Source organism: Erpetoichthys calabaricus, chromosome 13 (assembly GCF_900747795.2).
Source record: "Erpetoichthys calabaricus chromosome 13, fErpCal1.3, whole genome shotgun sequence".
In the NCBI taxonomy this organism is placed as follows: domain Eukaryota; kingdom Metazoa; phylum Chordata; class Cladistia; order Polypteriformes; family Polypteridae; genus Erpetoichthys; species Erpetoichthys calabaricus.
In genome coordinates this window covers 83,875,834-83,888,894 of record NC_041406.2, presented here as the reverse complement: position 1 = coordinate 83,888,894, position 13,061 = coordinate 83,875,834, and the positions used below count along the sequence as shown (strand labels likewise).

Sequence of the window (13,061 nt, the reverse complement as noted above, 5' to 3'; positions counted from 1 at the left end):
GTGTTTTGTCCATTTTTGTGCCATGCATTTCATGTTAATGCTTCTTCTGTTTATGATGTGCATTATTCTTTGTTTTTAGTCTGTGACTATAAAATGTCTCGGTTATATCCCATGTGTTCTGTGGGTGGTCCCAAAGAGGCAGGGACACCTGCCAACTCCACCCTATAAATCCAGAGGGTCTCCCATAATTCCTGGTGGTTCATTTTGAATGCACTAGGGAGTGGAGTGTTTACTTGTGTTTCTTTTGTGCTTATTGTGATTTCCATTTTGAACCTGTGCTGTTTTTGACTTCGCCTTGGGATTCTGGACTGGGACCGTGTTTGCTGGGGATGGCTTTGCTTTCTCAGGCAATTCCTTCCTGCTTATTGTACCACTGAGCATTTCTTGTTAAAAATAAATCTTTTATTTTGTAAAAATTCTTCAATGGCCTTTTTGTTTCTAGTCGGGGTTTTGATGGTAATCCCCCCTTCGAGAGCAATTCTGCAAGTATTCATGGGACTTGTGTGCTTTTGGGACTCCTAGTTCATGACACAAATAAGACTTTCTTCTCAACATAAAGACTGCTGCACGGATTCCACTAATTCTGCTTGCCGGCATCTAGCTACACAGGACACCTGAAATATGAAGGCTGGGTAACCAACTAAAAAAAGGAACACCGAGTGGGGAAAAAGGTGTCTGATGGCAGGATGGTATGGCGCAAGCAAAAGGATCCATTTCTAGAAAGCCATATGTAGCTACATGACTTAATAATCCAGTCATAAATTATGTAAGCTGGTGAATATGGGGAGAAGAGTTGGGTGACTGGCCTGAAACCAAGTAGTCCTTCTGCTTTCTTCAACACAGCAGGACACACAAACGGCAAGTAAGTAACGGCTTCCTGCAAACCATGGAACAGAGCAAGGCTGCTTATGCCTTTAAATGCACTGGCTGCTCGCTGTGACTGTTATAATAGGGTCTGTGGTGGCCAATGCTGGACAACAGCAAACAATATCAAAAACATCACTTAACCATTTGCCCCAAATAACAGACGATGTCAATGTCCCCCTGCTCTTCTGATCAGATACTAGATCAGAGGTGTCCAACTTTGTTCCATTTTCTCAATCAGTGACCTGTTTTTGCTGTTAATTAACTTTTGTCTTTATTTTAATTTACTTGCTATTTAAGACTCAGACCCTTTCGTTTCTTTTTTCCTTAATTAGCAGGTGTCACACACATGTGCATGGGAGGCAGCCAAAAGGACCAGGAGAAGGTAATTCCATGCCAGGCCATGGGGTGGCGGGGTGCACTAAACCTCCCTCTTTTATCCCTGCAGACCAGATACGGGAAATTCTGCCCGAGGCCAAAGACATTGTTTCTGGTCCTGGGCCTTAACAATGTCATGCATCTTCCCTCCATCGATCAGTTCTGTTTTGGACTCAACACTGTATTCACTTTTGCTTAAACTCTGCCTTTTTCCAGCCAGGTTCAAGTATATGTTAGCTGCCCCAAACCTTTTTCGTGTGTCGAGGCTATTCATTTCACAGAGGCAAATATAAACGAGATATAAAATTAACCAAAAAAATGGCCAGCTGACCTGTGTCCATCACACAATATCTGAAAACGAAGAAAGGTGAAAGGCCTCAGTAATGTTGATCTGTGCGAGTCTACCAAACATTTTGGTGGAGCTCTTAAAAAAAGAAAGTTAACCGTTTTGGAAGAGTCTGCCGTGGCAGAATGAGCGCACCAAGCAAGTCGTGGAATTAATTAACAAGAACTGGCTATTAAACGAGAAACTGGTTGGAGGTTTGAGGCCCTGATTTAGCTGGTCCACAGTTGGCTCAGTTCACATCTCATTTTTGTTTGGTGGCCATTTAAGTGAAAAATGAAGCAATTCAAAGGACTGAGCCTTTTCAAAAAACAATTAAGAAGACAGAAATGGGTTACCGATTAAGAAAGTGGCAGGAAGGAAAACCTGCGACTACTGCGGCCCTCCAGGATCGAAGTTGGGCACCCCTATACCCGATCTGCATAGTGTCAGGCATGAGTGCATGGCAAGCACCTTGGGGGTCCTAACCAAGGAGGTCATAAGGGTGGACAGTGGATCAATACCAGTGCTAATAGCCTTTCCTGTTCCACCTTTAGAACAGAGGAGGAAAACCGTGATGAACCACGATGGAGTGTACTATCAGAAGCCCCGCCCCTCCCACTATCAGCGCTACTTAAAGATGTTGCAGGCTAGAAGTCGGGGGGGTTTGTTGGTTCAGACTTCAACCGGCATCTAAGAAAGATGGAGCTGTGCCCCTTGGAGACGCACTTCCTTGGCTGTGGAAGCCATTATTACAGTTCATTTGTATCCTACTCTCACCTATGTGGATTCACGATTAAACAGGGCTCTGCCACGAACCCCAGCACCTCATCTGTGTTCCCTCATTTTTTAAAAAAGTATATTTATAAAATGTGAAACAATTCTTATGTAACTCTGACCAACCATTCACAACTGTTAAAAGAATGTGAAATATTTACTGTACATTCAGCTACTAAAAGAAAAATGTAAAATAATATATATATATATATAAATAAATACTTTTTAAAAAGCACGCTTATATTAAGTTAAAAAGTGTACTAAAAAGTGAAAAATAAGTCTCTCATACATCACTCGTAAAATAAAAGTGTGGGCGCTTTTTGAATGTTGATTGATGAAAAGCGCCCATGCTTTTATTTTATGAGTGATGTATAAGAGACTTATTTTTCACTTTTTAGTACACTTTTTAATTTAATATAAGCGTGCGTTTTAAAAAGAACTTTTTTATATATATATTATTTTCCACTTTTCAGTCTTGGGTTTGATTTAGTATAATTTTGTAAGCAATATTTTAACACTTCCTTTAATATTTCTATCCGTTACTAGCGCCATCTATTGGTGAAATTTTGAAATATTCTTCATATGAAAATTTCATTTCTTAATTAACATGGATTAATTGATCGATTAGTGAAACTGATTATTGATTCATGTATTGTTATCGGAAGTGAGTAAGTGTGCAAAATTTCAAGTCATTTGGACAATAGGAAGTGGGTTAAATATCGATTATAAGATTTGTACCAGACAACATACAGGTGACGTTAATATAAGCATGGTAAAAAGTATAAATGACCAACACCTTGTATGAATTACGTTTTGTTTGCAATTATTTACTTTTTTAACCAAAGTATAAAATAAATGAATAAATAAAGCAGAAAACAAACTTTTTTTAAAGAGTAACTGCTGCCCAATCTGTGTTACGCAGCCACCAAAATGCATTTCTGGAGTTTTCCATCTGGACTAATTGTCAAAGCAAGTAATTTGCGGCTCAGCTAATTCACAAGTAGTTTATGAACATATGCGAAAAAGATACCTGTGCTTAATTTTTTGGAAAAAATGCAGTCCCAAAAGCACATAAAAATACATAAGGGGTTTAAACAGATTAGCGCTAAAAGGTAAATACTCAATCATCAAAATCCTTAATTTGGCTTTTTCAGTTAATGTGTGGAAGAAGGGCAAATGAAAGACTGTGGAGCTTTCAAAATTCACATTGGATTGTTTTGCCCGGTTGAATAAATACTGATATTTTTTTTTATAACTGCTTTAGATATTGGAAGCTGTGAAACACAAAATACACAAGAATAAAAAAGAAAATAAATGTCAATGATCGTATTTTAAGGACAATGCCATCAAACTAAAAATTTCCACCCTAAAAAAATAAAAGATACAAAATACCACGATAGACCATCTCCCTGTAATCATTTTCAGTTCCTGCACATTTGGAACTGTCCAGCCCTTTTATCTCTAAGGCAAAAATATTGTACAACAATCTTCAGTTAAATAGCAAAATACAAAAATATAAGCAGCTGAAAAGACTTCATTAACAAAGTTCTTCTCAAAAAATGTTCTCACACAGATTTCTTTGTAACAAATGCTTATCTTAAGACTAAAGTGACCTACAGGAGTGAGCACAGGCCAAGTGGCATCACGTCGCAATGTTCAGAGGGCCTTGGCACTGCCCGCGTGCACAGTGTGAGAGGCAGGCTTCTGTGGGTAACGGCTATAGTAATAGACCTGGAAGAGGATGGCAAAGTCCACAAAGACCTGAAGGAGGCCGCAGATCCAGAACTGAACTGGCGCCTGGTTCACAATGAAGTAGCCGGTCTTAAAGGTGTCTCCACTCGTCCACATGCACACCATCTTGATGCTGACAAAACAAAGAAAAACATTTAATAAAATCCTAAACTAAATAACCTAAATAAAGGTTTTCATTAGCTACAATGTCACATTTTTGTTTCACATCTTTATCCATTCATTTCCTAAATCTTATCCAATTCAGAGTGGCAAGGAGTCCGTGCCGTGGCGCAGTGGGTAGCGCTGCTGCCTCTCAGTTGGGAGACCTGGGTTCGCTTCCCGGGTCCTCCCAGCGTGGAGTTTGCATGTTCTCCCCATGTCTGCGTGGGTTTCCTCCGGGTGCTCCGGTTTCCTCCCACAGTCCAAAGACATGCAGGTCAGGTGGATTGGCGATTCTAAATTGGCCCTAGTTTGTGCTTGGTGTGTGGGTGTGTTTGTGTGTGTCCTGCAGTGGGTTGGCACCCTGCCCAGGATTGTTTCCTGCCTTGTGCCCTGTGTTGGCTGGGATTGGCTCCAGCAGACCCCCGTGACCCTGTGTTCAGATTCAGCGGGTTGGAAAATGGATGGATGGAAGGAGTCCGTGCCAATCCCAGAAGTATCTGGGCACAAGACTAGGGATCAAACATGGATAAGGGCTGAACTATCAGTTAGCCAAACTTGATAGAAGAAGTAATTAACCTAGAGAAAAAACCCACCCTGACAAATGCCAAAGAGACCACCCATGGGACTCGACATCAGGTCTAAGGCAAACTTCTCTAAAGTGCTACGTTTAAGATAAAATGAATAATGTTAAACTTGTGGCACAGACAGGTTATGTAATAATCTTACAATAATACAAGAACTATTCAGCAATAAAAATTAATATAATGTGTTATGACCTAAGTTATAAAATAAGAAAATAGTCATCAACAACATAAATGAGAAAAAAGAAATCTACCTGACTATTCAGTCTATGTAAGCCTGCCTAGTATTGACCAACAGCAAAATGCTATATATTATTTTATTAATAATAATAATTCTTTACATTTATATAGTGCTTTACATAGACAGAGGGGAACCACTTTAGCCACCACCAATGTGTAGCACCTACCTGGATGATGCGATGGCAGCCATTCCTGCACCAGTACACTCACCACAAGTTAGCCATTAGGAGGTGAAGGGGTGAGAGAGATAGCCAATTACAGACAGGGGAGGATTTAGGGGGCCCAGAATGGACGGGACAATGATAGGCAATTTATCCAGGACACTGAGATACACCCCGCTCTTTTCAAAAGACGCCCAGAAATCTTTAATGACCATAGAGAGGCAGGACCTCGGTTTTTACGTCTCCTCTGAAGGACAGTGTCAGATTCACAACACGCCACTGAAGTATCAGATTCCACATTCTGACCACAGAGTAAGCCCCCAACCCCTCTGGGCTCACCAGCACCTGTTCCAGAAGCAACCCAAGTTTTTTTCCCCCAAGTACTGGCCGGGCCCAAACAGGCTTAGCTTCAGGTGGATGAGCTCTTCTGAAGCACATGGCTGGTCATATGACCTCTTCAAGCAGTCACACCAATTAGTTCTTCTGTTAGAAGCAAACTATTAAAGCAATGAAATGTAATGTGCGTCACAAAAATGACATTTCAGCACACTCTTAACACTAAATAAATGAACTGGAAAATCAGAAGAGTCAAACCTTTCTTCAATAACCAGGTCAGGAAAGGTGCTTCTCCTGAGTGGTGGCAAAAGTCTGAACTTAACAGAAAGAAGCTGTGCCTCAAGCTACCACACAAAAGATCTAACAAGATCAATGGCTGGTAGTCCAGTGACCAGGAAGAAGGAGAAACAGGTTCTTCCAGAGAGAAGGTGGGAGACCTAGAGCAGTGGTTCTCAATAATTGTTGGCCTCAGGGCCCAGTTTTACCCAATTTAGTTCAGTGATGACCCCTTATTAGCAGTTACTGTAATGTTCTTCCAGAGAGAAGGTGGGAGACCTAGAGCAGTGGTTCTCAATAATTGTTGGCCTCAGGGCCCAGTTTTACCCAATTTAGTTCAGTGATGACCCCTTATTAGCAGTTACTGTAATGTAAACTACCCAGTATTTCCCCGAGTGGCATGTGTGTTCAATATTTAAATACTGGGTATGTAATGTATGAAATACGCATGGTACTCATCCAAAAATAACTCGACACCCAGGCATTTAATACTGAATCAAATTTAGTGTCCATTTGGCGTTTTAATGGGTAACCTGAGCTTGTCTGATTTTCACAAGTTTCTCGATATCAGGGGTAAGTGAAGAGAGTGCAGAGACGGAATACGTTTTAGTTTGCAGACGGTGGACTCGTCTAGAATTTCGGTGCATAAGCCAAGACGAGCTGCTTGGCAGCTAATGTGTGCTTTCTTATATTTGGCAACTCAATGTACAACGACATGATGCCCCAAGTGCCTACAGGCTTGTTGTACAAACACGCTAGAATGTTTCTGTGAAGCCGCATGGTTTTCATTTAAAAAACGTCAAGTGATTTTCTTGTGTAAGGAGCAGGTTTTGTTTCCAAATGAGGCTTTGTGATTTCGTTTGGTAGTACCACACCGCAGATAACAACACTGCTTCCCTGTTAAAGTAAATATTGTGAGCAGTAGGGGGTGCCACTGAGCCTCCAAACCACAGACACACAAGACCCAACACAACACCGGGTTCAATAAACAAATCTTTAATCCAACCATCTGCAATAATACAATAAGTACAAGCCAAAGACATTTCCAAAACCGATGCTTTCTCTTACCTCCTTCCGTCCTCGAAGTGAGTTTCGCCTGCTGCCCCCACCTCCGACTCTTGACTCCATGAGGTATGGCGGTGGGCTCCTTTTAAACAGGACCCAGGAGTACTCTCAGTGGCATGTTTTAGCTTGGTGGAAGCACTTCCTGGTCAAACGGAAAACGGGGAGGTCCTCCCCCAGCAGGCTCCTACTACCGTCACCCAAGGATCTCTACAGATACTGCTGATGGTTTACAAAGCCTTAAATCATCTCGCTCCATCCTATATTTTAGAATGTCTTTCACCTTAGACTCCAAATCGTAACCTTAGATCTTCAAATGAGGGTCTGCTCAGAATTCCAAGAGCTAAACTTAAAAGAAGTGGTGAGGTGGCCTTCTGCTGTTAGGCACCTAAAATCTGGAATACGAGTTTACCGATAGAAGTTCGCCAGGCTAATATAGTGGAGCAGTTTAAAAAACTGCTAAAAACACATTACTGTAACATGGCTTTCTCATAGCTTCATTTTAGTTTAACCTGATACTCTGTACATGCATTTAATTATCATTATCATTCATGGTGGCCTCGAAATCCGTACTAAGCCCTACTTTCTCTGCTCTTCTTTTTCCGGTTTTCTGTGGTGGCGATCAAAGCACCATGATGTCCCTACATTGATGGATTAAAGGCCAGAAGTCCACATGACCATCATCATCATCAGGTTCTTCCATGTGAATCCTGAATACCATGAGGACTGATCGAGGTCATTAGATGTTAGGTAGAATGCCTAGAGGAGGTTGGGTGGTCTCATAGCCTCGGAACCCCTGCAGATTTTATTTTTTTCTCCAGACGTCTGGAGTTTTTTTTGTTTTTTCTGTCCTCCCTGGCCATCGGACCTTACTTTTATTCTATATTAACTCTTTTAGGGCGGATGTCGACTTTTGTCGACAGGAGGGGTTGAAGGCGAATGTCGACAAAAGTCGACATCCAGGGATAGAGGGCGACAATCAGCTGTTAATGGCGACAAATCTCACTGTCACGTCACAGGCATTCCCTCTGTGCTTGGAGGAATGCTAGACTTGTTGACTCGGCAAATAAACATTGCGTGTGTGTGAGTTGCGAAATGTAAACAAAGGCAAGATGGCACCGACATGTGAAAAGGCAGCGAAGCAAGTGCAGAAAAGAAAATACTTGGCAGACGTTGTTTTGCGCATTATCGCGGAGTCGGACTCTTGATTTTTCAGAATCGGACTTTATTGGCAGTGATCAGGAGATCGAGCAAGAGAGTTAGAAGCAGGCATCAGCTGATCAGACACCAGCCGATGCCGCGCCAGCGGATCTGCTGCCAGTTGAGTGCCTTCGCGCAGCCAATGCATCTACGGCAAGGTTCGCATGGGATAAATACACATACATTGATCCGGTGAGAGCCGATCTGGCTACCGGAGTTTACAAGACGGCATGGCTTGCTTTTGGACACGACAGATCACCAGCTGCTGTACTTCAGGCTGCTCTCTCCTGATGCTGCTTTTCAGCTACTGTCAGACGAGACAAACAGGTAGGCAGAGATTTTTTTTGAATCACGGGCTGCGTTTGCATCGCATTCTCGTTTTTCAAAGTGGAAACCCACAACGAAAGACGAGATGAAGCGCGCTGTGGCATTACAAATAGAGATGGGACAGAACTGGTGATATAACTTCAGGGAGCATTGGTCCAAACGTGTTTTGTCCCCTGGTGGCTTAGGTACGTGCTGCTGCAAAGTTTTATTCACTTCTGTAATAAACAGAAGCAAATCCCATGGGGTGAGCCAGGCTATAATGCCATACATAAAGTTCATAAAGTTTCAGAAGATGAAAAGAGGTGACAATACGGTTTTCATGCAGGCAGAAAACTTGGTGGCAGTGGCATGGCACGATGGCAAATGGGTGACTTGTCTCTCTACAGTACACACTAACAATATATGTTAGAAAATGCAGCAACAGACAATTGAAAAGTAGGCATCAAAACAACACATATTGTAAGGAGTGCAATGTGGCAATGACTGAAATTGGCTGCTTTGAGCGAGATCAGACTTTGCTGTGTAAAATGTATGTGATATGTTTGTGAAATCATAGAGTATGCAGGCTCATACAACATGCAAGACAGTAACATTTGTCAAAAGTAAATATTTTTTGTTGATTTGATATGTTAAACAATTGCTTTGTGTTCTTTTTTAAAAAATGTTAGTTTTTGGAAAAATATTCAGCCCTGGGAGAAAAGAAACAAAAAAAAAATTAGCCCTAAAAGAGTTAATTAGTATTGCCTAATTTTATTTTTCATATATTTTGTTCTTTTTCTCTTTCTTCATCCTGTAAAGCACTTTGAGCTACATTGTTTGTATGAAAATGTGCTACAGAAATAAATGTTGTTGTTGTTGTTGTACAGGGCTGTGCCTCTGGACTTCAATTCCCATGCAGCCCTACAGGTGTCCAAACTGAGACTACTTGTGAGGAACACTACCACCTATTAACTTAGCCTTCCGTCCATTGTGGTTTCCTGGCTGGCCAAGAAATTCCCCTTTATCCTGGCCAGCATGCCCATTCACCTTCCTGGGAACTCACAATCTTTATCTCACAAAATCTGGGTTGTTGTATGTTCTTTCAGCATTCCTGTTTGGTTCAGATTTTTTGGAAAGAATCTTGAGAGGTTGATATGGAGCTAGAAGGGCTGGAGTAGGTGATGCTACAGGGCATTTCTCCATTGGCTTTCTTAAGGAAGTGTGTGGGAAGAACTCCATTTCCCAGCAGCCCCAAGGGTGATTACCCACATAGGATGACTGGAACGGAAGTATAGGGGCTGCTGGGGACGAAAGAGGCCAGTGGGAAAGTTGAAAAGGGGGACCTGACGGAACAACAGGAGATCAGTGTTTTTGTGTATCCTGTCCAACATATTGTCTAAAAAGTCAATTGTGCCCTGGATGGGTTCCCATTAAGATGAATGGACTGTCTTGTGCCAGCCTGTTGCATGTGTAGTGGTGGATTTATCGTTGTGCGTCTTCAAAAGGAGCGCTCCAGCAAATCTCACCCCTCACCCCTCAGGACTACCGGTAGGACTGTTTCACTTATTTTTTACGTAAGCTGTCCTCAGGATTTTCCTCATCAAACCATACCATTTCACCTGTTTTTGCTGTATTGGACTGGATAAAGACGTTGTTGTGAGTGTTTATTGCTGTTGTTCATTGTTATGTTAAAATTGTATTGCCATAGGGGAAAGGCGAGGTTTGTCTGTTGTTATTTTGTATTGGGTTTTCATTTAATATATTTTTTATTCATTCGTTAGTTTTGTGTTTCTGCTTGTGAATGGGTGTGGGTCAGGCCAAGGCTGGGTGCGTTCCTAGAATCTTCACCAAAAAATCAAATAAATCGCCGTCTCTTCGACGGTGTGAATCTTAGCAGCACTGGACCGCTACAACGGGTTGCCTGCTCATAACTGGACCCAGGAGTACTTCAGGTGGAATGTCGTAGCTTGGTGGAAGCACTTCCGGGTCATTCAGAAACCGGGGATGTCCTCCCCCAGCAGGTGCCCTCTACCATCAACCAAGGACCTCTATAATGCTGTACTTCTGGACTTCAATTCCCATGCAGCCCTGCAGGTGTCCAAACTGAGACTACTTGTGAGGAACACTACCACCTATTAATCTGGGGGATGAACTGCTCCTGGCTTCCAGCTCTCACAAGTCCATCCTTCCTTCCAGCATCCCAGCCAGGACAAGAATTATAAGGCGTCTTTGCTGGGTAGTGTTCGCAACCTGGACATCCTTCCCATCTAAGGCTGGGTGCACCCCTGGAATCTCCACCAAAAAAATAAACAAATCACCATTTCTTCAACAGTGTGAATCTTAGCGGCACTGGACTGCTACAACAGGTTGTCTGCTCGTGACTGGACTTAACGTCAGTCTTTGCAGTTCCTCAGTATGCAGGAGCAAAAGTCTCTTTGAATGGATGCACAACTGAGATCTGCAATCAGCAGCCCCCTAAAACATTAAAGTGATGGCTGATTTATGTATTTTCTTTATAAACGTAAGCCACCGACCTATCTAGGGCATCCTGCGACCCATGGGTTGAGAAACACTGATCGAGAGGAATTCTTTCAGGTAAAGGGGAAGTGGAAATGCAAGATAAAATTGAATCCAGGAAGCCTTTCTTTACACACAGAATGTCACAGAAATCTGGAACAAGCTACTGAGTTGTAAAGTAAGAGGAATTCATGACAGGTTTCTATCGCTAACCAAACAGGCTAGATGTTTAAATGGTCTTCTATTGTTCACGAAATATCCTGTGTTCTTATGAGCAGAGGTGTGATCACGGAGTAAAATACCATATGTCATTTCAATGGTGGTCCCTAAAACACTGTGCTGCAATAATAAACCAGCCATAAAATATTTCACCCTCCCTTGTCTTGTTTTACAAAATCTTCAATCAGGTCTGGATCAGAAGGACAAGAAGCGAGATGACAAAGCTAAAGTGACTCAACTGAAAGAGTCGGTAAAACACAGTAAACAGTTGTGCATTCTGTCAGCACAATTTATTAACACAGTGCAAAACCGAATAAACCTGACCTCCTCGCACAGATTTATAAGTTTTCATACTCTAGCTCACTCTCACTTATGAGTCTGTCACTGTGCTTTACTTCTTTAATCATTTTCTACGCTTCTCCTTTCTCGGAGGATGCTAGCTTGACCTTATCCTCAGGTTACCAGACAGCTGGCTTTCTGGCTATTGATCTTTTTGAAGTTTAAGTAAGATGGCGGTAAGATGGCAATTCACTATAGCCAATACGAACTCCCGAGCAGAGGACGTGTTTTTGTTTATGGCTTAGCTCAAAAGGAGACCCTCTATCCCTGGTTTCCTTTCCTGTCAAGTGTTGTAAAACCGAGGACCATAAAGACAAAGCGAACGTCAGGCTTCCAAAAGACTTCTCTGGCCAGGCCAGGCCTCCTTTGCCTGACTGGAAAAGGTCTCAGCCCAATGGGCTTAATCCCAACTCTTGCAGAGCTAAAAGGGCCTCAGAAATAAATTTAAATATCAATTAAATTTAAACTTTCAATTAGCAAATTTACAAATCAGCTAATGCTGAAGATGATCCATTAGCTGGACATGGCCGTTCCTGTATGCAAGGGAGATAATTAAAGTAACTATTGCCATTTTCTGATTTTCACATATAGACTTCTACAGAAAGAATTAATTTACAAATAAATGTATCACATGATGCAGAGAGAATTGCATAAATCTCTCACATCTTTTATTTTCTAAACCTGCTTTCTTGATGGTTTCTTGAAGTTCAGAGTCCATCCGAGAAGTGTCTCTCCATCAGGTGCGATTTTAGATGCCATGGCATAAAGAGACCATTTACAGTGACCAATATAATGCATGTGTTTGGGATGTACAGAAAAACGCAATAAGCACAGCGAAAGACAACATACACACCACATAAACCACTATTAGCACAAAAAAAGGACAGCGTACAGCTCACATAAACAGCGACGAAGTATACTGACCCCACAGACCATGACAACCCAAGTCTAGATAGATCAATCGTGATATGCTGTACTTGTGGTAATAAAATCAGTGAGGTCAGTAAATTATTAAACCCCATAATTAAGTGTGTATTCCTTATCAACTGCGGATTTTATTGTAGCTCTATCTGCTTTCTTGTTAAACCCAACACCTAACACTCTGACGTTTGCATATTTACTAATCTCCATTCTAACCGCAATGCTACTTTGTCATTAAAAAAAACTTTCATCAGCAAAACTATTAGCATATTATCTGTGAAACAATAAACATGTGGAAAAATGAAGCTACTTTATCCGTTTGAAATAAAAACAGTACTGGCTTTCTCAATCTGATGCTCCATCCACTTCAGCAGAAAAGAAATGGCTACACATGCCCTTGGGAAAACCATCTGCACTGAAGAAAGCAGAATAATTGGCTCTGTATGAGTTCAGTAGTAAAACGGTCTTGGAAATTAATTAGAAAGATGGTTTTGAAAAAATGATTTAGATACACGCCTGCTATGAACTCCCTAACTGGTCTACATGGAAGGAACCAAATTAAGATTAAAAACAAGCATTACCTGTTTATGGAAAACAGAAAATGAGAAAACATTAATCAGGTATAGCATGTACCCGTAGAGTTATGGCTATTTAATGCTGTTTTAGTTT

The 13,061-nt window shown here is 41.6% G+C and overlaps 1 protein-coding gene across 2 annotated transcripts in view; it reads right to left on the bottom strand.

Annotated features, from left to right (window-relative positions):
• Positions 1-2,860: 2,860 nt before the first annotated feature.
• The window catches only part of slc66a2 (solute carrier family 66 member 2), a 117,419-nt gene continuing 107,218 nt past the window's right edge, over positions 2,861-13,061 (bottom strand). The window contains exon 6 of one of the 2 annotated variants that reach the window (XM_028817186.2): positions 2,861-4,205. In XM_028817186.2, coding sequence (XP_028673019.1) covers positions 3,998-4,205 — 208 coding nt within the window. In that variant the 3' untranslated portion in view covers positions 2,861-3,997. The remainder of the gene's footprint in view (positions 4,206-13,061) is intronic. The other variant, XM_028817187.2, reaches the window with a different exon arrangement.